This window comes from Macrotis lagotis, chromosome 3 (assembly GCF_037893015.1).
Source record: "Macrotis lagotis isolate mMagLag1 chromosome 3, bilby.v1.9.chrom.fasta, whole genome shotgun sequence".
In the NCBI taxonomy this organism is placed as follows: Eukaryota; Metazoa; Chordata; class Mammalia; order Peramelemorphia; family Peramelidae; genus Macrotis; species Macrotis lagotis.
In genome coordinates this window covers 26,108,669-26,130,509 of record NC_133660.1, presented here as the reverse complement: position 1 = coordinate 26,130,509, position 21,841 = coordinate 26,108,669, and the positions used below count along the sequence as shown (strand labels likewise).

Genomic DNA, 21,841 nt, shown 5'->3' with positions numbered 1-21,841 from the left:
GCTGGAAGATGGGGTAGACTGCTAAATTGTATGATCCTGACAAATGAAATGACTATATAAAATGATTTTGATTAAATGATTTTTTCACAAGAGAGAACTCAATCAGGATAGCTTTTTTTCTCTCCTTATTTCAGTAAAGTCTGTAATATAAATACAAAATAGACGAATAAAACATGCTCTTAAAAGAAGGGGGAAGTATACCAAAGGGTAGGAGAACTTAGGTAAATAACAAATTCAAAAGCAATTTCTTACCCCAATTCCTATACCATTATTGTTGTTGCTATTGTTATGGTTACAGAGCTTCTCTGAGATCCCTGGCCAGACCTCATTCTGAAAGGAACCTGGCTGGGTTCTACTAAGCTTATTTCCCCTTATAGCCATCAATGGGGAGTAATTCCAGAGTGTTTCCAGAGAATAGCTATACTAAGAGAATGTTGCTATATTACAAATTATTTTAGTTTTTGTTGAAGCTGCTTAATTTGTTCAAGTCAATCTTTGCATGGCTCAAATGTATTTATCCCTTCTCTCATTATACTCAACAGCATCTTCCTACTGAAGAGGATCAAAGTATCTCTGCAACCTCTTTAGTAAATCCTCCCACTTTATAGATAAAGGAACTAAGACCCACAGATATGAACTGACTTCTCCAAGGTCATCCAAGTAGCAAGAATTCTTCCACCTCTAGACCTACAAGTGTTGTGGCTGTTGTCATTTTTCAGTCATGTCTGCCTTTCATGACTCCATTTGAGGTTCTCTTGGCAAATAAACTGGAGTGGTGTACCATTTTTTTCTCTAGCTCATTACATAAGAGGAAATTGAGGCAAAAAGAATCAAGTAACTTCTCTAGGGTTACACAGCTAGTAACTGTTGAACTCACAATGGTAAATCTTCATGATTTCAAACCCAAGATTTTATACTCCATGGCATCATCTAGTTGACTTTTAAACCCATTGCCATAAATTAATAAAATTTTGAAAAAAGTTAAAAAACTAAAAAAAATTTTTTTAAAAAGATTGAATCACTTTCCCCACTTCCAAAATTCTAATTTCATTTTTGTAAAGAACTCCATGAAGCCTTCCAGAAAAAGAAAATCACAACCAGATTACTCATTTTACACATTACAGCAGCCAACTTTTATGTTTGTGGCAGATTGGAGTAGTAAATACATTAATGAACTTAAAACTCAAAGTTCCAATTCAGTCTCAGGCAATTACTATCATTATGTTTCTGGTAAATTCACTAAGGCTTCCCCAAATCTCAGTTTCTTCACCTATAAAATGGGGATAAGAATAGCATCTACCTCACAGGGTTTTTCTGAGGCTAAAATGAGATGATATCTCTAAAGCTCATAAACTCGCAAACAACACAAAAATGAGTCATGCTTATTACTATTTTAGGGTGATTTTAATGTTTTCAAAATCTGTTCACAATAAATATCCAAGTGGATTCTAAAGTGCACCTTGCAAATCTATTTTTTAAAAACTTGTTCTTTTTCATTAACAGAAATCTTTTTTCTTCTTTCTACTCCCCAGCTTACTTGAGGGGACAGGGGAAAGAAAGAAGAGAAAAACAAATACGGACAGTCAAAATAAATTCCTTCATTCAGAGACAGGAGCACTGTCCCTAGAAAACTAGGGACTTCTCTCCTAAACATATCTCCTCTCCAAGGGACACCGACTTTTCCTGTTAAGTAGAAGCAGACAAGCTGTGATACGTTTATCCAAAGCCCTGGTCAACCATCCCTTTCAGCTCTACCTAACAGGCTGTTTCCTTGGGCCTCACTTACAAGTTATTTGCAAGAAGTTTTCCATGGTTAGGGTAGTAAAAAGCAAAGACCCACAGTGCTTTGCCAGGCGCACCTTTTCAAAAGTCCTCCCCTTCATGAATGGGGAGCAGCATTTACCAAAAGAAACCATCCCTCCGGGTGGAGACACCATCATTTCAGGACCAGTCATATGGGTGTAATCTGGTCATGATCTATTTTTCCTGGAAGTCTTCAAGAGAACGTGGCATTCTTTAAACAAATGAAACCCATAGCTTGTTGGGGCAGCTTAATATTAGGCAGAAATTTCCTTTGTTTCAAGTTGCTTTGTATGTTTTCCCAACTCATCTGGGTTTCCATGATATTTAAGATCCTTTTGGTGCCTGGGGATTTAAGATCCCCTTGGTGCCTATCACTGAATTATGAGGTCCAGAAAGTTCTCTGGCCATTAAAAACTCAGTATGAGCATTGAAAAAAGCCATAGTAGAGCTCTCTCTTCTACCAGCACTCCCCAAACTCACCTTCCTGGAGATCCAAATAGTGCAAATTTTAAAAATGTTTTCTTCATGTGCTTTCTTTTCACATTACAAACACTTCTAGATCACCCCCTCCTCTTCCCAAGAGCACTCCTGTAACTAAGATAATTAAGCAAAACTAACAATACAGTGACCTCATCTCAAAGCACACACAACTTTTGTCATCTGTAACATCCCTTCCAATCTATTTTTAAAAAGTTGTTTTTTTAATTAATAGAAATCTATTTTCTCTCCTTTCCAACCCCCAGCTTACAGCAGGGGAGGGATTGGAAGGCAAAAGAGAAAAAATAAAAACAAATACGTAGAGTCAAAAAAAATAAATTCCTTCACTGGTTGCATAGGAAGGAAAAAAAATACACACATACACACACAAACACACAATAGTAAGTGTGTGTGTGTGTGTGTGTGTGTGTGTGTGCGTGCGCGCGCACACGTGCTCTCATTCTGCACCCTAAATCCATCACCACTCTGTCAGGAGGTGGGAAGCATGTTTCATCATCACTCCTCTGGAATCAAGACTGGTCCTTGTGTTGACTAGAGTTCTTGGAGTTTTCCAAGTTATTTATCTTCACTCTTACTGTATATATTGTTCTCCTGGTTCTGCTTATTTCATCCGACATCAGTTTATAAGCCTTCAAAGTTGTCCATTTTCATAATATTGATATCGTAGTATAAATTGTTCTCCTGGTTCTACTCATTTCATTCTTCATCAATTTATAAGTCTTCAAAGTTGTTCCCTTTTATAATATTAATATTTATTTAACGTGATTGTTCATGTATAATTTAAATCAGATTGCTTGTTGAAAGGAGGGAGGAAAACTTGGAACGCAAAATCTTACAAAAATGAATACTGACAATCTTTACAGTAATTGGAAAAAATTAAATACTATTAAGCACAAGAAAAGAATTTTAAACTCGGAAAATATTAATATTATGGTACAAATTGCTCTCCTATTTCTGTTTAATTTAGTCTTCATCAGATCATCCAGCCCTAACTATCTGAAGGAACAATGTAAAATCTAGTGAATAGCAAGTCTTATATTCTGAAAACTTTTTATCCTACCGAATTAGAGCTAATGAGTAATAGGAATAATAACATCTGCTAAAAATGCTCTTAGGTCTTTTTAAATTAATGTCATATCTAGATGATTGTAGGGGACTAAAATCTGAGATTTTGATCTGGTTGAGGCTGTTGTTGCTATTGTTCGGTTTGACTGTAGGGTGCTGGTGATAAATCATTTTGTGATAGCCAATTCTTTGAGCTCTTATTTGGGGTTTTCTCAGCAAAGATACTGCAGTGTTTTGCCATTTTCTTCTCCAGTTCATTTTTACAGATGAGGAAACTGAGGCAAATAGGATTAAGTAACTTGTCCAGGGTCACAAAGCTAGTAAGTGACTGAGGTTGACCTTGCCTTTAAGTCTTTTCTCCATCTGGCAGTCTATCCACTGCATTTCTCACTCCTTTTCACAAACACATCCTGCATACCCTTGCAGTTTCTCCAAGTTCCTCCACAATACCCATACACATAAAGCCAGGTTTCAGTCTATATCACTCCCCTTTGTGGAGTTATCAATTAGTGAGAGAGAATGCATGACTATAAATGCCATTTTTAAGAGAGAGAGAGAGAGAATAAAATCATGGAAAGTCATCTGGAAGGTTTTGCATTCACCTTGAACAAGTTACATGGGGAAAAGGATAAACCCTACCAACAGGTGTCTCCTGGAATGCTTCCGTAGGATTAGTATGAGCACAGGAAATTGGTCTCCCAGGGCTGCAGATGGTCAGCCTCTTGGATACCTTTGCAAAGGTCAATTGTGCAGACCAGGACTCTAAACAAGGCCTGATTTCTAACAAGGGCTTTGTCAATTTTCCCATAATGTTTAAAGTTGGATCAATTATATGACAGTTATGCTGCATGCATTTTTCTTACATCTGGTTCATATTTGCTTTTTTCAGGTTTCAAAAACAACTGTCTCCAATGGATCAGGAAGACAGGGGGTCAGATTCACTTCTTGAACAAGTAAAGCCTGTTGGGTGATTTCTCTTCTCTGATATGTAAGGTTAAGTTGAGCTATTTCCTTCCTTAAAGCACCCCTTACTCTTCAAAAGAATTTAGAGAATCCCAGCAGTGGGCATGTAGGTGGTGCAGGGTACAGAGTGCTGACTGGGCAAGAGTCAAGAAGACTTGAGTTCAAATTCAGCCTCAAATACTTGCTTGCTCTGTGATCACAGACAACTCACCTGACCCTTGTTTGCCTCCATTTCCTCAACTGTAAAATGAGTTGGATAAAGAAATGGCAAGCTACTGTATTATCTCTGCCAAGAAAACTTAAAAATGAGGTCCCAAAGAGTTGCACAAGACCAAAAAATGACTCAACTAGAGAATTCCAAGAATGAGATACAAGTGCGTAAATTCTGATTCTTTTTTCCTAGGGTAAAGTTTTTCTTACAAGTACTCATATGTAGAAAATTCTATTCAAGAATGCCTCATGGACCTTACCTTGTACAAGGGGGTTGGGGGAAGGATAAATAAGGTAAATTAACAACAGAATTAAACTAAAATTTCTGAGGGAAGGGACATTTCAGCTGGAATGGATTTCATTTAAGAAAGTGTACCTGAGGCTGAACCTTCAAAGAAACCAAGGATACCCCGAGGAAGGAATGCCATTTTCTTAGGTGCACCCATCAAGATCATATCTGGTGCCATTTTTAAATCTTTCCGGAGGAGTAGGGAAGGGGAATAAACTTTTGTGTAATATCTGTGTCATGCCAGGCACTTTTTACATATTATTTCATTGTATTCCAAGATTTTCCCTCTTTACAGTAGATATGGCATAATCTTATTGACAGGAGCTTCTTGATTCTTGAATTATTAGATTGCTGTTTACAGTATATTTTTTCCTTTAACTTTGAAACTATAATTTTGGAAATAACATTTCCAAATATTTTCAATTTGAGATTTCTTTCAAGAAATAATTAGTAATTTTTTCTCCTTTATTTTTCACTCTGCTCTATTTTTAAAAGTTCAGAACAGTTTTCTTTCAAGATTTCATCAAATACTACATCCAAGTTTTTTAGTATGGTTATGGGAGTCTAATAATTTTTAAACTCTCTCCAACCTGCTTAAAATCAATTTTTTATAGTAGATAAGCTTTATTTTCAATCTTTTTTTTTAGGTTTTTTTAGGGGTTTTTTTTGAAGGCAAACGGGGTTAAATGGCTTGCCCAAGGCCACACAGCTAGGTAGTGTCTGAGACCAGATTTGAACCCAGGTACTCCTGACTCCAGGGCTGGTGCTTTATCCACTATGCCACCTAGCCGCCCCTATTTTCAATCTTTTAACTTTACTCATCTTTCTTATTATCTCAGGGAGTTACTGCTAAGATGTTTGTTCCATATTATTTTTCTGGGTGTCCGTCACTTACAAGTTTTCTACTCCATGTCCCAAATTACTTCTTTTTCTTCCATTTTTTTCCCCTTTGGAGATATTATTTCACTTCTGATTTTATGTTTTATCTCTTAACTGCTGTATCTCCAAGCTGAGTATTCCATAAGGATTCCTCCCTTTCATTTGATGACCCACCATCTTGAAATACAGGCAACAAAAGAGAAATGTGAAAAGATTAAACATAAATAGTAGCTTTTCTTACCTGCCCCTTTCGACTGCTAAGGCATCAAGTTCATCAAAGAATAGAATTGATGGGGCCACAGCTCGAGCTTTTCTAAAGATCTGAAACAGATGTTCCAATGAGCTTAAACATCAAGCTATAAGAGCGGATGCTCCCAGGCACTCCCATTCCTTCACTCACCATACACACACACACACACACACACACACACACACACACACATACACACACACTCTCATGCACACATGCATGCACACACAGTTCCTAGCACATAGTAAGGGATTAATAAATGCTTGTTGGAGTTAGCCTTTAGCATGAGAACCAGAGTCACATGTAGTCTTTGATTGTCATCATTAAGTCAATCAATTATTATTTAAGCTGTTGCTGACAAAAGCTCATAGATTTTGAGCTAGAAAGAATCTCACAGACTGTTTAGCCCTCACGTTACAAAGAAGAAAACTCAGACCCAGGAAAGAAAAAGCAATTTGCCCAAAATTACTGAGATACTGTCAGAGCTGGAATTTGAACCCACATCCTTTGATCCATCTTTCCATTGTGCCATGAGTCCTCCATGTGGGATTTTAATACTTTAAGTCTGGACAGATCCTTGAGCTCAGAGATTTATTCCCAGTTTAATTTTATAAACATGCCTAAATCTTAACTAGATATAAAGCACTAGGATTTTAAGGCAGGAAGGAAAAATAGACCAGGATGCTATAGAATACATCCTAAAAAAAGGTTAGAATTTCTTGAAATTAATGCAAATAGCAACTAATCCATGCCTACTTCTTAACCATATCTTCACCAAATTCTCCATATCCTCTATCTCACGTGTTTTGGGTTTTCCTCCAGGATTTCAAATATTTTATAGTTATCAAAGTGGGTCACTTGTTCTACCCTTCTGATTACGTAAGAGTTATCTTGGGTAAAAAAATGACAAAAATCTCTTCATTCAGGATGCTTACAAAAATGGAGAAAGACCAGATTCCACCAAATTGAGGCCATAAACCCATGGAATACAAAAACATATACTAGGCACACCCAATTCTATGATCAGAATATTAAAAGTGCCCATGACTTCTGAGGCCTGCAATATAGCAGCAGAGGCAAACAGCCATGGTCAATGGCAAGAGAAACAGACAGAAGTCAAGGAATGAAAGATCAACCACCACAGAAAGAGATCAGGGAGGAGACAGAAGTCCAAGCAAAGGAAAAACCAGATCTGCTTAGGGGAAATACAGGACACCATGCATGCACAAAGAACATGGAAATGTCCATGGACAAAAAGGATTTGACAATCAAGTGATCAGTGGATGAACATAAATAGAGGCAACTTACTGGCCCTGCTATGTTTGGAGTGAGGAAGCCCAGAATTTAAATCTAGCCTCAGATACTTAATAGCTGTGTGACATGGGCAAGTCATTTAACCACTGTCTATCTCAATTTCCTCAACTGTAAAATGTGGATAATTATAGGACATACTTCCCAAGATTGTTGAAGGATTAAATGAAATAACAAAATGTTGAGTACTTTCCTCCCTCCCTCCCTCCCTCCTCCCTCCTCCCTCCCTCCCTCCCTCCCTCCCTTCCTTCCTTCCTTCCTTCCTTCCTTCCTTCCTTCCCTCTCTTCCTCTACTCCTTCTCCTCCCTTCTTTTTTCTTTCCTTTCTTATTTTTCTCCCTCCCTCATTTTCCTTCATTTCTGTTTTCCTTTTGCCTTTCTTCCCATTCCCACAGGAATGAAATCACAAGTCCAGATCAAGCAGATAGAAAGAAATAGAGACAAACAAATATCAGCACCATTTACCTCTCTGACTGCTCGTTCTGATTGACCAACATATTTATCCATTAATTCAGGTCCCTGCAAGAAAAGAAAGCATCAACTGGTTAGAATCCACAAGATCAAACAATCACTTCCTGTGGGATGAAGGGAAATTGTTGGTGTTCTGTTTCCACTGGACATAGCAGATGTCTTAGCGAGTAATAACACTGTATATACCATGGACTACTACATTTCTCAGGAGGTTACAGTGAAGCTGGTGCCCATTAAATATACATATGCATACACACTTACATGGTGTGGTCAGGAGATTAAAGACTGGAAAAATCTCTTTGGTAGCTGAATTCGAATGCAAAAACTTTGAAAACCACAACTCCAAAAATATTGGTTCCTATGGCATCATTTTGTATGAGGTAAAAGCCTATTTGATAAGCATTCCCCAGTCTTTTCTTCCCAACCTCAACGAAAAGAGAAATACTTCATTCATCTTAAGTTTACTTAATTGGAAACATCAACTTTCTGAAATACGTCAGGATCCAGGAAGGAAACCACAGAGGTCTCTCAGAAGCCAAAATAGATGTTACAACATGGGTGTACTGAAGCCTGGACCCATTAGTACCAGGAAAGCCCCTCAGGCCCTCATTCATGAGGAAAGTTACACTCCCTGGACACAGAGTTCTCATTAACTATGGAACCCTTTAAGGGACTGTTCTTTTCCTACAGAGCAGTTTCATGTCAGAAGGGGCAAGAAAAGCACCTTTGTATAAAGAAAAAGTCAAATGAAGTGGCAAAGGAGGAAAGATATTGCCTCTGTCCAGTGAACATTTTGATGTCTGAAAGATGTAGGAAAAGAACCTTGTTTTAATAAAAAACTGTTACCACATGTACAAAGAAACAGCCTTCAGAAGAATGTGAGCAGTTGTGGAAAGACAAAGACTGTGGAATTGGTGCAAAGACTTAAAGGAATAGGAAATAATAATAATAAGCATTTATTAAATGCCTACTGAGGATAAGGGAGTTTGTTGAGAGCTCTACAAATATCATCTCATTTGTTTTCATGTGAAAGATTTAGGATGCTATCTTATTTGTATATGAGCAGTTTGATGGCTTAAGAGGCAGGAAAAAAATCTAATTTACCAAAACTTGGGAAAACTTGAGTATATCAAAACAGTTTCAAGGACATAAAATAAGACGGTTTACTCTACTGAGTATTTAGTGCCCTGGGGTCTTGTGATCCTTTAGTTCAATTGCATATAACAGTTTTAAGACATAAGAAAGTTTAAAAAATGAGAAAATTATTTGGAGAATAGGCAGTGATTTTTTTTTTTAGGTTTTTGCAAGGCAAATGGGGTTAAGTGGCTTCCCTAAGGCCACACAGCTAGATAATTACTAAGTGTATGAGACCAGATTTGAACCCAGGTACTCCTGACTCCAGGGTCAGTGCTTTATCCACTGTGCCACCTAGCTACCCCAGGCAATGATTTCTTAGAGATTGTTGATATCATAAAGGAAAATGTAGTGGCTGAAATGAAAAATGAATCAATGAGATTCAGGAAGCTCTGATTTAAGCCACTAACAAGGAGAAGTAGCTTGGGTAGACAAATGAAGGATATGGAAAAAGCTGGTGGAAGATGCTGAGCAGTCAGCTAACAGAATGGATCCTGACTTATTAGGGATTACTACAATCACACAGGACTGAGTCAGACCTCCAGACATTGCTCTTTAGCTCTTCCTGGGGCTTAAGAGAGATTGGCAGGTTCTAAAAAGTGACTGATACTCTGTGTTGTCCAATCTGATTTGAGAGAAAAGCAGAAAGGCAAAGGCTCTCTAAAGGACAGATTGTGCAGCTGCTCACTAGGAAGAGATGCAAGGGAGACAGCTAGGTGCTGCAGTGGATAGGGCACTGGCCTTGGAGTCAGGAGGACAGGAGTTTGAATCTAGTCTCAGACATTTGAAATTTACTAACTGTATGACCTTGGGCAAGTCACTTCACCCTGATTGCCCTACATCCAGGGCCATCTCCAATCGTTCTGGTTCATATCTAGCCGCCAGACCCAGATGGTTCTGGAGAAGAAAGTGAGGCTGGTGATTTAGCCCAGTCCCCGTCCCCCACCCCACCCCACCCCCACGTTCAAATCCAATTCATGTGCTTGTCATGGCATCACCCCGATGATGAGGAAGGACAGAAACCACAAAGTCAGAGATACTGAGGTTTAGTGAGATGACTGAAGAGCAGCTGTGCATGGAGCTCTATCTACTGTAATTGGATTGGCCAACACAGCTCACTGATCAGTGAGTAACAGGCTAAGGTAGCTCATACTGCTCAGAGAAAGCCAGCTAGACGAGCTTTGAAGAAATTTGGCTGCTCTACAAAATGAAGAAGTCGTACTTCCTCCACACCATCTGAAGGGCACTGCAGTCTGAGTGAATTTATAAGTGTTAATTAAGTTCAAGAACAGAGCTGGAGATCAGTGAGGATTCATAATTAGCAGAAAAGCAGTTTTGTGTAGTACAGACATTCCTGAATAAACTCACGGTGTCCAAGTTTTCCAGAGTTGTGATTTCCCTTGGACCTCTTGAGTTTTTCCTCCCTCATGTGCTTGCTTGTGAGAGTGTGCTCACCCATTCCCACACTAGTGGAAGAATAACATAAACTAAGGCAGGGGTCCTTAGTTAGGTATTTATCATTACTGCATCTGTTTAACATAGTAAGTAAAGAGTTATGGTTAAGATATGTGTTACTTTGTGTCAATAGAAATGAATCTATGGGGGCTCAAGAGCCCAAGTCAAAAATAGGGAAGGGCATGTTCCTCCAATAGGATTACTTCTAGGATCCTGAGAGACTTTGAGTTTAACACATGCTAATGGTCCTGCATTAGGATCTAGACTTTTCATTGTGAGAGCTGGTTGGAGGAAGGGAAGGGAACTAACTTGGAGAATAGGAGGTGTCTACATGTCCAGATGAAATATATATGGCCCTGTAGCATATAGCATGCTATATATATACTAGGTCGTGTTTTCTTTGACTAGAGTTAGTGAAGAATACGAAGATGATGCTAGAAACAGATTATGAACAACAGCAAGAAGTAATAAGAGGTGATGGAGAGGCAGAAAACTAGACTTTAATATTTCAAAGTATTCCTGGCCACAACTGATCACTACTGATCTCAGGTATTCTGATACTGCACCATTTTGCCCTCCCTAGAAACTCTTCATTGAACCATCCAAGATGCTGGAGGCCTTCCTTTAGGTCCTAAGAACTAGATCCAAATCCCAGTTTTTTAACTTTCTCCATCAATAACAGAATCTACTTAAATTAGAGAATAGCCTGTACAGTTTTTATATCTAAAATAACATTTAAAAGAATCAATAAGTATTGAGTAAGTGTCTCCAAGGTAATAGAGTTACAGAGATCAAAGAAACAAATCTGGTCCTTGATCAAGCAAGTTCCATTCTATCAGATCCAAACTTAAAAATCTTTAAATCTTTAAAGTACAACTAGGACAGGGAATATCTCAAAATCAAACCAAATTTTAGGAAGGGTAAATTATTTACCCAAGGAAACACAGGTAGTGGGTAGGAGAGTTGGGATGGCATTCAATTTCCAAACCCAGAACCATCCTCCATTAGTTTACATGATACCTTATGCTGACAAATATATCTCTGTATCTGGAGGCAAGCAGATGTGATGGAGGTAGAAACTGAAGGTAACAATGAAACTTTCTTTCCCATAAACATACAAGATGATGCCTTTAATTTCTTCTCCTTGTCATAATGTGAAAATCCTAGTAATTTAGCCAGACCAAGAAAATCTTTCTTAGAGTACTCTCCATTTGTTTTAGATACAGATGTCAAATTCCCTCATCATTGATGTCCCCCTCCTCCTCATCCCCCCCCATCTCCCCTGACTGATACTGGACTCTGGGAAAGCTAAGAGTTAAAGAGCATTTTGATGGGTTTTTAAAAACTAAATTAGATAGAGGCAGCTAGTCAAGAGGACCCAAATTCAAATCCAGTCTCAGACACTTGGTAATTACCAAGGTGTGGGACCCTGGGCAAGTCACTTAACCTTACTGCCCTGCAAAAAAAAAAAAAAAAAAAAAAAAACTATAATAGAGAGAAGGGAGGGTAAAAGAGCCAGAAACTTTGCTTGATGTGGATGAATCAATGACAACCAGAAAGAGAAAGCCAAACTGTTCATTTCTTATTTTCTTAGCTTTTTACTATGGACAAATGACCTTTGCAATGGAAGTAACAAAATAAAAATAGCTACAATGGGTGTTGACTGATATTAAAGATAAAGAAGAAGTGACAGTTAAAAGAGCAATTCCTTGTCCTTGGTCAACATGGTCTAGATTGAATCCTATCCTCGAGGAGGTGCGGAAAGATGAATCACTGTCAGAAATATCTGAAAGATCTTGGAAAATGGGAGACGTGTCAACACACCATCTAAAGAAGAGCAAATCTTGTCTCAGTGCTGAAGAAAGGAAAGAAACAGGCTGCAAAGAACCAACATGATGTCATCAAGAACAAGAAATGCCCAACCAACTTCACTTCCTATTTTGACAGGATTAGTAAACTATTAGAGGAGAACACATGCTGGGGACCAAGTTGACCTGATTTCAGGAAATCTTTTGATAAAGAATCCCTGTTTTCTTCTTTCAGAGATGATGGAAGATGTTGAATAGATCAATGGCCATAGACGGGGAGTAGAAAGATATACACATAAGACATCAAGTATATGCAATATTTCCAAGGAATTTGGTTGAGAAAGGAAGAAGAAATATAAGATGACAGTGGAGATGGTTGAAGGTTCTTTCTCAAACTATCAAAAAAATCAAGAATCATATTGATATTATTTGCAAGAATAAAACATTTCAGGGCAGTTAGTTGGCATAGTAGATAGAGCATCAGCCCTGGAGTCAGGAGGACCTGAGTTCAAACGTGGCCTCAGAAACTTAATAATTCTCTAGCTATGTGACCTTGGGCAAGTCACTTAACCCCACTGCCTTAAATTTTTTTTTTTAGGTTTTTTGCATTAAAGGAGGAGGAAGCTAAGGAGGAAAAGTAATTTGTCTGAGATGACGTAATTATTGGGTTTTGGAAGAGGCAAGATTCAAATCTGGGTTTTGTGCCAAAATCAAATTCTGGTTCCACTACAGCCCTAGGTTGAACACAAGCCTAATAAAATATTTTTGCAAAACTACCTAGTGAACTAGTTGGAGCTGGTAAGAAACCAATCTGTTTGCTAAAACTACTCATGTGAAAACAGCCTTGAATACAAAAATATTCTCTGGACTGATATTTCATTCATTCAAACACCCAACTGAACACCCTCAACAAACAGAACATTTTAGCTTACTTGAATCAAGAAAGGTGTCCACATTAATTTATCTTCAGGAATAATAGCTTGTATTTATAAATCTTTTTAAGGTACAATGTGTAAAGTACATTGCATACATGATTTCACTTTAAGCTGTAAGTTAACAAACCTGTAAGGTTGGAAGTACAAATATTATGATCTCCATTTAACGGAAAAGGAAGTTGAATCTTAGGGAGTTTAAACAATTTGCCTATGATGACAGAGCCATTAATTGTCTAAGGTCTTTCTGCTCATACTTCCAGTTATAATGCCACACTGCTTCCAATTACCCGAAATCAGAAGTGCATATCAAGTGGAGAAAATTTTTGTCAAATAAAAATGTGAAGGAAGGCTAGATTCAGAGTCAGACCTGCTTATTACCTGGGGACTCTTAGGTGAATGACTCCATTCTCTAGCTTTCGGTGAGTACAGACTCCAAGAAGTCAAAGACAAGATAAGACATTGGGGATAACGGCTTGATTTATTTTGTTTTATATTGTTTTATAAGGCAATGGGGCAACATGACTTGTCCAAAGTCACACAGCTAGGTAATTAATAAGTGTCTCTGTATTTGAACTGAGGTCCTCCTGTCTCCAGGGCCAATGTTCTATCCACTGCACCATTTAACTGCCCCCTAATGGTCTGACTTATACTAAAATATCCAAAGAGGCATTCTTTGTGGTAACAAAGAATCTGAAACCAGTGCCCATCAACCAGACAATGTGATACATGATTATAATGGGATTTTATTGTACAGAAGAAAATGACAAATAAAAAGAATTCTAAAAATAACAAAAAACTAGAACTGCCTAAACTTTTAAAAAATGGGAATAAGAGAATAAAATCTACAATAATGAAGACAGAATAATATATATGATAATGAAGACAATATAATGAAAGATCACTCAAAGGAAGGTAAACCGGAGTCATAAAAAATCAAAACGGGAAAAAAATTACTTCCTACCTCTCAGGCAGAGAAGAGAGAGACTACTAAGACATAACAATAAGTAGCAGTAATTGTGTTTTAAAGTTTGTAAACCATTTTACATATAATATCTCATTTGGTCTTAAAAAAATCCTGTAAAATAAGTACTATTATTATAACCATTGTTCAGATCAGAAAACTGAAGCTGAGGTTAAATGCCTTACCGACAGTCACACAGCTAGTAAATGTCCAAGGCAGGATTTGACTCTCAAGTCTTTTTGATTCCACGTCTAGAGAGCTACCTAAACTAGACTGGCATACACTGTCTGAGGGGGGTAGTTGATGTCACACTGAATAGAAAAGCAGACCTAGGGTAAAGAAGACCCAAGTTTAAATCTGATCTTAGATATATCCTAGTTTTGGCATCCCTAGATAAGCCATTCACCCTGTCTGCCTCAGTTTCCTCACCTGGAAAATAGAGATAATAAAAATTGATTGCATTTTCTAATTTTTTTGAATCAAGATCATTCAAAATTTACTTTCCCATTTTGGTCAAAAAATATTGATTATTTCATTACAAATAATAATAATAATAATAATATTGTTTGTAAAGAGCTCTGTAAATCTTAAAGTACAATATAAACTGATGTTGATATAATATTGATGATAGTGATGCACTGGCTGTTTTCCCTTAAATGTTTTTTGTCTGCCATAATGGAAGCTTCATTCTGGAGGGGATTATTGAGAATGATGGTGATATAAAACATAAACAAACAATAAATAACAGGGCAGCTAGATGGCGCAGTGGATAGAGCATCAGTCCTAGAGTCAGGAGGACCTGAGTTCAAATATGGCCTCAGACAATAATTATCTAGCTGTGTGACCTTGGGGATGTCACTTAACCCCATTGCCTTAAATAAAAATTTTTTAAAAATAAGTAACAAATAGATCTTCACTTACTGGTGGATCACAGGCTGTCTGCGGAGAGGCCCTAACTTTCTGGAGTCAGGCAGCAAGGAGTTTTTTGTACATTGAACAAATCCAGTTCAGTTTCTCTACGAAGTGAACCAATCCTCTCTCAAGAAACCAGAAAAGCAATATACCAAGTTCATTTCATCCTAATGCTTCCAAATCTGGCTAATAGGAAACCCTGTGAAAACCCAGACCAGAGGTCAGTCCTGCCTTCCTCCAGAACTCCAGGAGAATTCTTGACATCCAAAATACACTAATCCTCTTTAATCACTGGAGCCAAAAGCAAGGGAGGGAAGAGAGAAAATGGCCAGTGAAAAATATTCTGATGTAAGTGACCCAGATGACAAACAAAATTTCCGCAACCATCGAATGAAACAACCTGCGGCCAAACACATCCATTCGGGGGAAGAGGAGCAGCAGCGGTGTGTCCAAACAATTACTCACTATGGCCAAGTTGGATCTGCACCAGGGATGTAAGGATGACTCAATGTTAGGAAAACAATTAACATTGTTAATGATATTGAAACAAAAACACCCCAAACTACATGATTATATCAATAGATTAAGAAAAAGGCCTTTGACAAAGCACAACACCGGAACATCAATAGGTCTCTCTTGCATACCATGGATCTTTAAGAGGAGATGGAATCTTGAGTAGAGACAATTTCTCATCCAAAGACGAATTAATTTTCATGGTGAGAAAGACTATGTGAGACACAGAAGAAAAGAACTAAAAGTCTTTCTTTCAGAGTTAACTGTAACAGAGAGAGACTGACCCTTACGGAGAACTGAATGGCAGATCTATGGATCCATTAATTATAAAGATATCAGCAGCTACAATTGATGATTAGGGGTAACTTTCAATGTGAGGTTTCTCACAGCTGATGCACCACTAAAATATTTAATTGTGTGCTACACTTTTAATAAAGTTTGTCTAAGTCTATGAAAACAGAGTTTGACTGAAAGATATGAGGGAAAGCTTACACCAAAAAAAGATTTCTTTGGTTATGCATAGGTGTGTATGTCTTTTTTATGTGTATACATAGAAACCTGCATATTTGCCATACACCAAATGGCATAGCATCTAAGAACTTGAAGGAAAATTATAGAAAGATTTAACACCTGGTTGATCAACTAGGATGAGACCAAGCTAAAGTCAGCATTTTGAACCCGGGAGACTGGAAGGATGAGGGTGCTTTTGACAGATCAGGGAAGACTGACTCATCAACTAGGGAGGGCAGCAAAAAGTTTCTATGGCTCTCCATGACATTCTGAGCCAAAGGGATCTCACTGATCATGTCCAGATCTCCAGAAGCTCAAATACCAAACAACTGAACACAGACAATGTCCTTAACAACAGCTGCTCAAATTGAGGAGGTGGGGGTGGGGGAGGAGGGGATCCAGAGTTCCTAAGCACCACAGATAGATAAATAAATAGATGGATAGAGAGGACAGATAGGTAGATAGAAAAAAACCAAGAAAGAAAAAGAAACAAAGAAAGATAGATGGATAGATGGATGAATGGACAGATGACAAATGGATGAATGGCTGAATGGAAAAAGGATAGATGGATGAATGGATAGACAGAGAAGATAAATAGATTTTTTTTTTAATAATGTGATGTGTTAGTTCCTTATTCCCCAATGAACTACAAACTACCTGAAGGCAAGGTCTGCATCTCCTCTAAACTTAAGAACCACAATCCAGTTCAGTACCCAGAACAGAGAAAGCACTCTCAATATGTTTGGTGAGTGAATGAATTGTGACTAGTCACAGTGGGCAAGAGGTCTACATCTCAAAAACGTTCTGAACTAAAAACCAAAAGTATATGAGCCACTGAAAGTTGGCTTTAGGGGCAGCTAGGTGGAGCAGTGGACAAAGCACTGGCCTTGGAGTCAGGAGTACATGAGTTCAAATCCGGCCTCAGACACTTAATAATTGTGGCCTTGGGCAAGCCACTTAACCCCATTGCTTTGCAAAAAAAGAAAGAAAGTTGGCTTTAGGGATGGCATTAGAGACCTCTGACTTGGGATCATCGAGCAGGATGGGACCCCAGAGCCATTCGGTCCTCCTCATTCTGAAAATGTAGGCCTAGCTAAATCAGTCTATTGTTTGCTACACTTTTAATAAAAATGTTTATCTAAGCCTATGAAAACAGAGTTTGACTGAAAGAGATGAGTGAAAGCTTACACCAAAAAAGATATCTCAATTAATTTATTATGAAGAGCAATAGTGATATAATATCAATGACTATTAATCACTGAGCATATGTGCCAAATGCTGAGAATACAAAGAAAGGCAAAAGACAGTCTCTGCCCCCAAGAACTCAAGACTAGTGGACAAGACAATAGTCACACAACTATGTGCAAACAAAATACACATGAGATAAACTGTGGGTAATCAACAGAGAAAAGGTGTACCATTAAGTCATGCAATGACTTGCCCAAGGTCATGCAGGTAGTAAACAGAGGAGGAAGACAGAAGTATTCTGCAAGAGGCATCTGGTGACATGCCTAGGACCATGAATCATGGATCTAGAAAGACTTGAGTTCAAAATGTCTCTGAGATGCAGGATAAGTGTTCTGGGTATCCCCTAAGACTAGAAGGTACTACATTGGTGAAAGCAATTTTCTCCCCTGGGAGTCTCCTATATGAATGAAATCCCAGATCTCTCTTCAAGAGCAATGACATTGAATTATATCAAAGCATCAGTCCTTAAAGGTACCAGAATAATGAAAAACAAGATGAACATTTACAAATGAGAGAATTACATAAGATGAGGTAAGAAAAGTTTCTTGTCTCACAAGAAAGTCCCTGGCACTCAAATTTTCAAACTTGAGTTGGTTCTTCAATTTCATTGAGCACAAATTAGCTTTAGGGGGAGGAAAAAAGGTATGCATTTCCATGAAGCGATGATAGTCCTGGGGATGTCAGCCTTGTGTTCTTTGGGGAGTGATCAGAATATGCTCTGTGGTTCAGAGGGAAAGAAGCCAGTTTCACAGTGCTTGAAACTGGCATTCAACCAATCTTCCTCTTGTTTTTGGAAATGAAGGAGACTACCTTTAAGAAGGTGCTTCCATATCAGACTCATGCTTTGAAATGTTGATATCCAAGAGATGGAACAAAGACTTTCAGTGACTCAGGAGCTAAGCTAGTCACTTTTTTTCTGTCTGTCTGCCTGTCTTTTGCCCTTTCCCTATCTCTTTCCTGTTGTCTCTATCTGCCTGTCTGTTTCTCTCTCCCTCTTTCCCCACTTCTTTTAATCCTCCTTCCCTTTCTCCTCCCTCTCTCCCTCCCCTTCTCTCTACCTTTCTCATTCTCTTTCTCTATCCCCTTACCTTCCCTCCCTCCCTCTTTTGTCCTTCCTCTTTCTCTCCCTCTCCCCTCCCTTCCACACCAGCAAATTCCCTCCATATTCCTTCCACCAGGATGGACAAGGAGGGGGAAAAGAAGAGGTTAGTTTTAGAAAAGAAACCTACCTTCACAGCTAAGAAGTTAAGTCCACTTTCATTAGCCAGGGCCTTGGCTATCATTGTTTTTGAGCACCCAGGAGGCCCATAGAGAAGGATCCCTGTGGGCGGCTGAATCCCCATCCGGGCAAAGGCCTCTGGATGCTTCAGGGGCCATTCTACAGCTTGTTTCAATTTGAGTTTGATGTCTTCCAGGCCTCCGATGTCCGACAAGGATACCTACAATGCAAACCATTTGTTCCATGTCAGCAGTGCCAGGACAAACAGAAGGCTGGGCAAAACAAAATATGCCCATAAACTGTTTTCAAAATAAAAGGGAGAAGGGAGATATAGAACTTTGGGGGAACTCTTATGGATCAAAATGCTCCCCTCCCCAGGTACCTGCTCCTTCATGCCCCACATTCACCTGAACCCTTCCCTACCCATGTCCTACTCCAAATTGGGCTGTCCTTTCCATGTGTCCCCTGTCAAACTTTCAAATTCTCATTTTAGACAGCCTCCTCTCAAATTCCTTGTATCTCCTGCCACCAAATGAAGACTCCCAGCCATCCTTTCCAACATGGGCTGTACCTTCTCATACCTTCCAACTCACCATCTGGGAGGCAGGATCAGAAAACTCCTTGTTTCCCTTCTGCCACTTCCTCTACCATATGCTATCTTGAGTTCTCCCACACAAATTTATCAACCAACCCAGACCTGGTGGCCATTAACTATCAACCCCTGGGATGTTTTACCTCCTTTTTCAATAAGCTAACTCATTTCTCTCTCCAATTCTTGCCCTCAAAAAAAGTAGATGGGAAGAATGTGTGTGTGTGTGTGTGTGTGTGTGTGTGTGTGTGTGTGTGTGTGTGAGAGAGAGAGAGAGAGAGAGAGAGAGAGAGAGTGCCAGAATGAGAGAGAGAGTGCCAGAATGAGAGAGAGAGAGAGAGTGCCAAAATGAGAGAGAGAGAGAGAGAGAGAGAGAGAGAGAGAGAGAGAGAGAGAGACAGAATGAAGGGACTTTCTTTAGCAAAATTCCTGAAGAAACAGGAATCCCAGAAGGCATAGTGGAAGTGGTGGGGATGGGTCATGGTTGAAGAATATAGAGAATGAGAGGTGAAGACTGGAGATAAATTGTTGTTTTTTTCCAAAATAGCTAGTGAAGAACTGATACAGAAAAAGGAAAAGAAAGAAGAGATAGCCCTTGGATGAGCCAGTGACCCATAGTGAAGCTCAGTCTCTATTGGCTGTTGTGGGTGGTGATGGGTAGGACCTAAGTCTGCGTTCGGCTTTCAATCTGATGTTATCATTGCTCCTGCTCTGGGGTAGCTGCTGGAGGGGCAGCCAGTAAGCTACAGGGGAAAGGAAGAAGGGGGTGTGGTATCCTTCCTAGCCATCAGCAGAGTATGCTGGTCAACCAGGGGTGGGGATGTGTCCTATGAGGGTCTGGTCCTTCCCATGCCATAACAAATTCCCTTCATCTTGGATTTTGTTTCTTAAATTCCTTTCATCTACTAGCTACATATTTTTGGGAAGACTTTTACACCCAGGGGGATGTGGGGAGACTGCAGGGAGGGATGGCCATCAGTGGATGACTTTAAATGAAGGGAATATATTCAACTGTCTACTAAGGCTTAGAATGGTTGTGCCAGTTCTACCATGGCCCCCATCCCTCCCCTCTCTCCCACGTTAGTCTTGATGTACTGAAAGAAGTTCCAGGGAAAAGTTTTGGAAGCATTTCTTGGGTTGGCTGTCATGTGAGCATAATGAATCAAAAACTTACAGACCATCCTGATTCAGATAAGGATAAACATGATTACAAACTAATATTTTGTTGGGTTTTTCTTTTTAAAAAGAATTAAGTCAAAGCCTGCTTTAAATAATATGATCCTCTAATATACCTTAGCAAGAGCTTTGCCCATTCTGGGCCTCAGTTTCCTCATTTGCAAAAAGAAGGGAATTAGGCTAAGTGGGCTCTCTCAGACCCCCTCCAGCTCTGAATCTTAAGCCATGACCAGTAAGTCCTTTCTAGGCCGATAAGATTTAAATTTTCCCCAGTTTAAATGAAGGCTCTCAAGGTCACATCTCCTGCAGAAGGGGAAGGGTGGCTGACAGCACTTCCCCGCTTGGGGCTGGCTATGTTGGCACATAAGGAAGCTTGGCAAACAAAGGGTCCTCCAGACAGGCTGCTTGTCTGTGCCGACTGAAAGACGAGAAAGCCTTCCCGAGACATGATGAAACAGAGATCCGGGGTAGCTATTTCCTGTGTTCTGTGAGAACTCTTGCCAAGAACATTTCATATCCTGATCTTGTCTTAACCTAAGACCAGAGATGTATTTCAAAAGGATGCGGAGATGATGAAGTGGAGTGAGGGAAACAAATGGGATGCCCAAAGCAAAAACCAAAGATAACAACCACAATAATAAAAACCTAAGATGTCAGGGTTATTGGCCCTGTCTTCTTGTCTACCTCTTCCATTGAGGAGAACCTCTAGAGTCCCTCTGGTGCTATTTAACTGAAATTCCCCCATAATTCAGCCACCATTTTCTGTCATCCCTCTCTCTCTTTTTTGATTAGATTCAGTTCAACAATCATTTCTTAAGGACTTTATTGTGGGCAGTCAGCTCTGCTGGGCATTGGGGAAATGATAATACCTCGTGTTTGAGTAGATAGGGAGCTAGACCTCAGAAACAGGGAGACCTGGGTTCAAATCCAGCCATGGGCATAGTAAGGCTGAACAAGCTAATTGAACTTTCTGGGCCTCAGTTTCCTCTACAATGAAGGTTTAGACGTAGGTGATCTCTTGGGTGGCTAGGAGGCACAGTGGATGGAGCAGCAGCCCTGGAGTCAGGAGAAGCTGAGTTCAAATCAGGCCTCAGACACTTAATATCAGTGTGACCATGGGCAAGTCACTTAACCCCACTGCCTTAAATAAAATTTAAAAATTAAAAATAAAAAGTAGTAGGTAACCTCCAAGACAATTACGAGCATTGGATCTAAAATCCTCTAACTTGATTCTCACAATGAGCAAACATTATTACTCAGATAAGGAAACAGAGGGCCAGAGGGCCATAGTACAATAGCAGAAGTGACTTAGAAATAAGAAAATTCAAATATCACGGATGCTTTCTCAATTTTATTTTGGTTGGGTGTTTGTTTTTACTTCTGGTATGTGTCATCACAAGTTTACTGACCACTGGTCTGTACAAGAAACAAGGTCAAATAAAGCTCTTTTCAAAGTTTTGACAATCAGCAAGATAGAATTAAGTATGTTTCCAAAGGCCGCATTAACTTCTCCATTCTAAAAATCAGATTTTTGCTCAAGGTCAGACACTCCCAGTCTCTATCTCTTGAGTTTGCAGAAACCAGGGAATAAGAACACACTCTTTGGAAAAAACAGAAAACTTGGCATGACAGATCCCTGCTAC

The 21,841-nt window shown here is 39.2% G+C and overlaps 1 protein-coding gene across 3 annotated transcripts in view; it reads right to left on the bottom strand.

Annotated features, from left to right (window-relative positions):
• AFG2A (AFG2 AAA ATPase homolog A) overlaps nucleotides 1-21,841 on the bottom strand; it is a 238,094-nt gene that overhangs the window by 186,957 nt on the left and 29,296 nt on the right. For all 3 annotated transcript variants that reach the window (XM_074228357.1, XM_074228358.1, XM_074228359.1), the window contains exons 11-13: nucleotides 18,444-18,653; nucleotides 7,733-7,786; nucleotides 5,949-6,028 (exon numbers count right to left, since the gene is read on the bottom strand). In XM_074228357.1, the coding sequence (XP_074084458.1) occupies nucleotides 5,949-6,028; nucleotides 7,733-7,786; nucleotides 18,444-18,653 (344 nt within the window). The remainder of the gene's footprint in view (nucleotides 1-5,948; nucleotides 6,029-7,732; nucleotides 7,787-18,443; nucleotides 18,654-21,841) is intronic.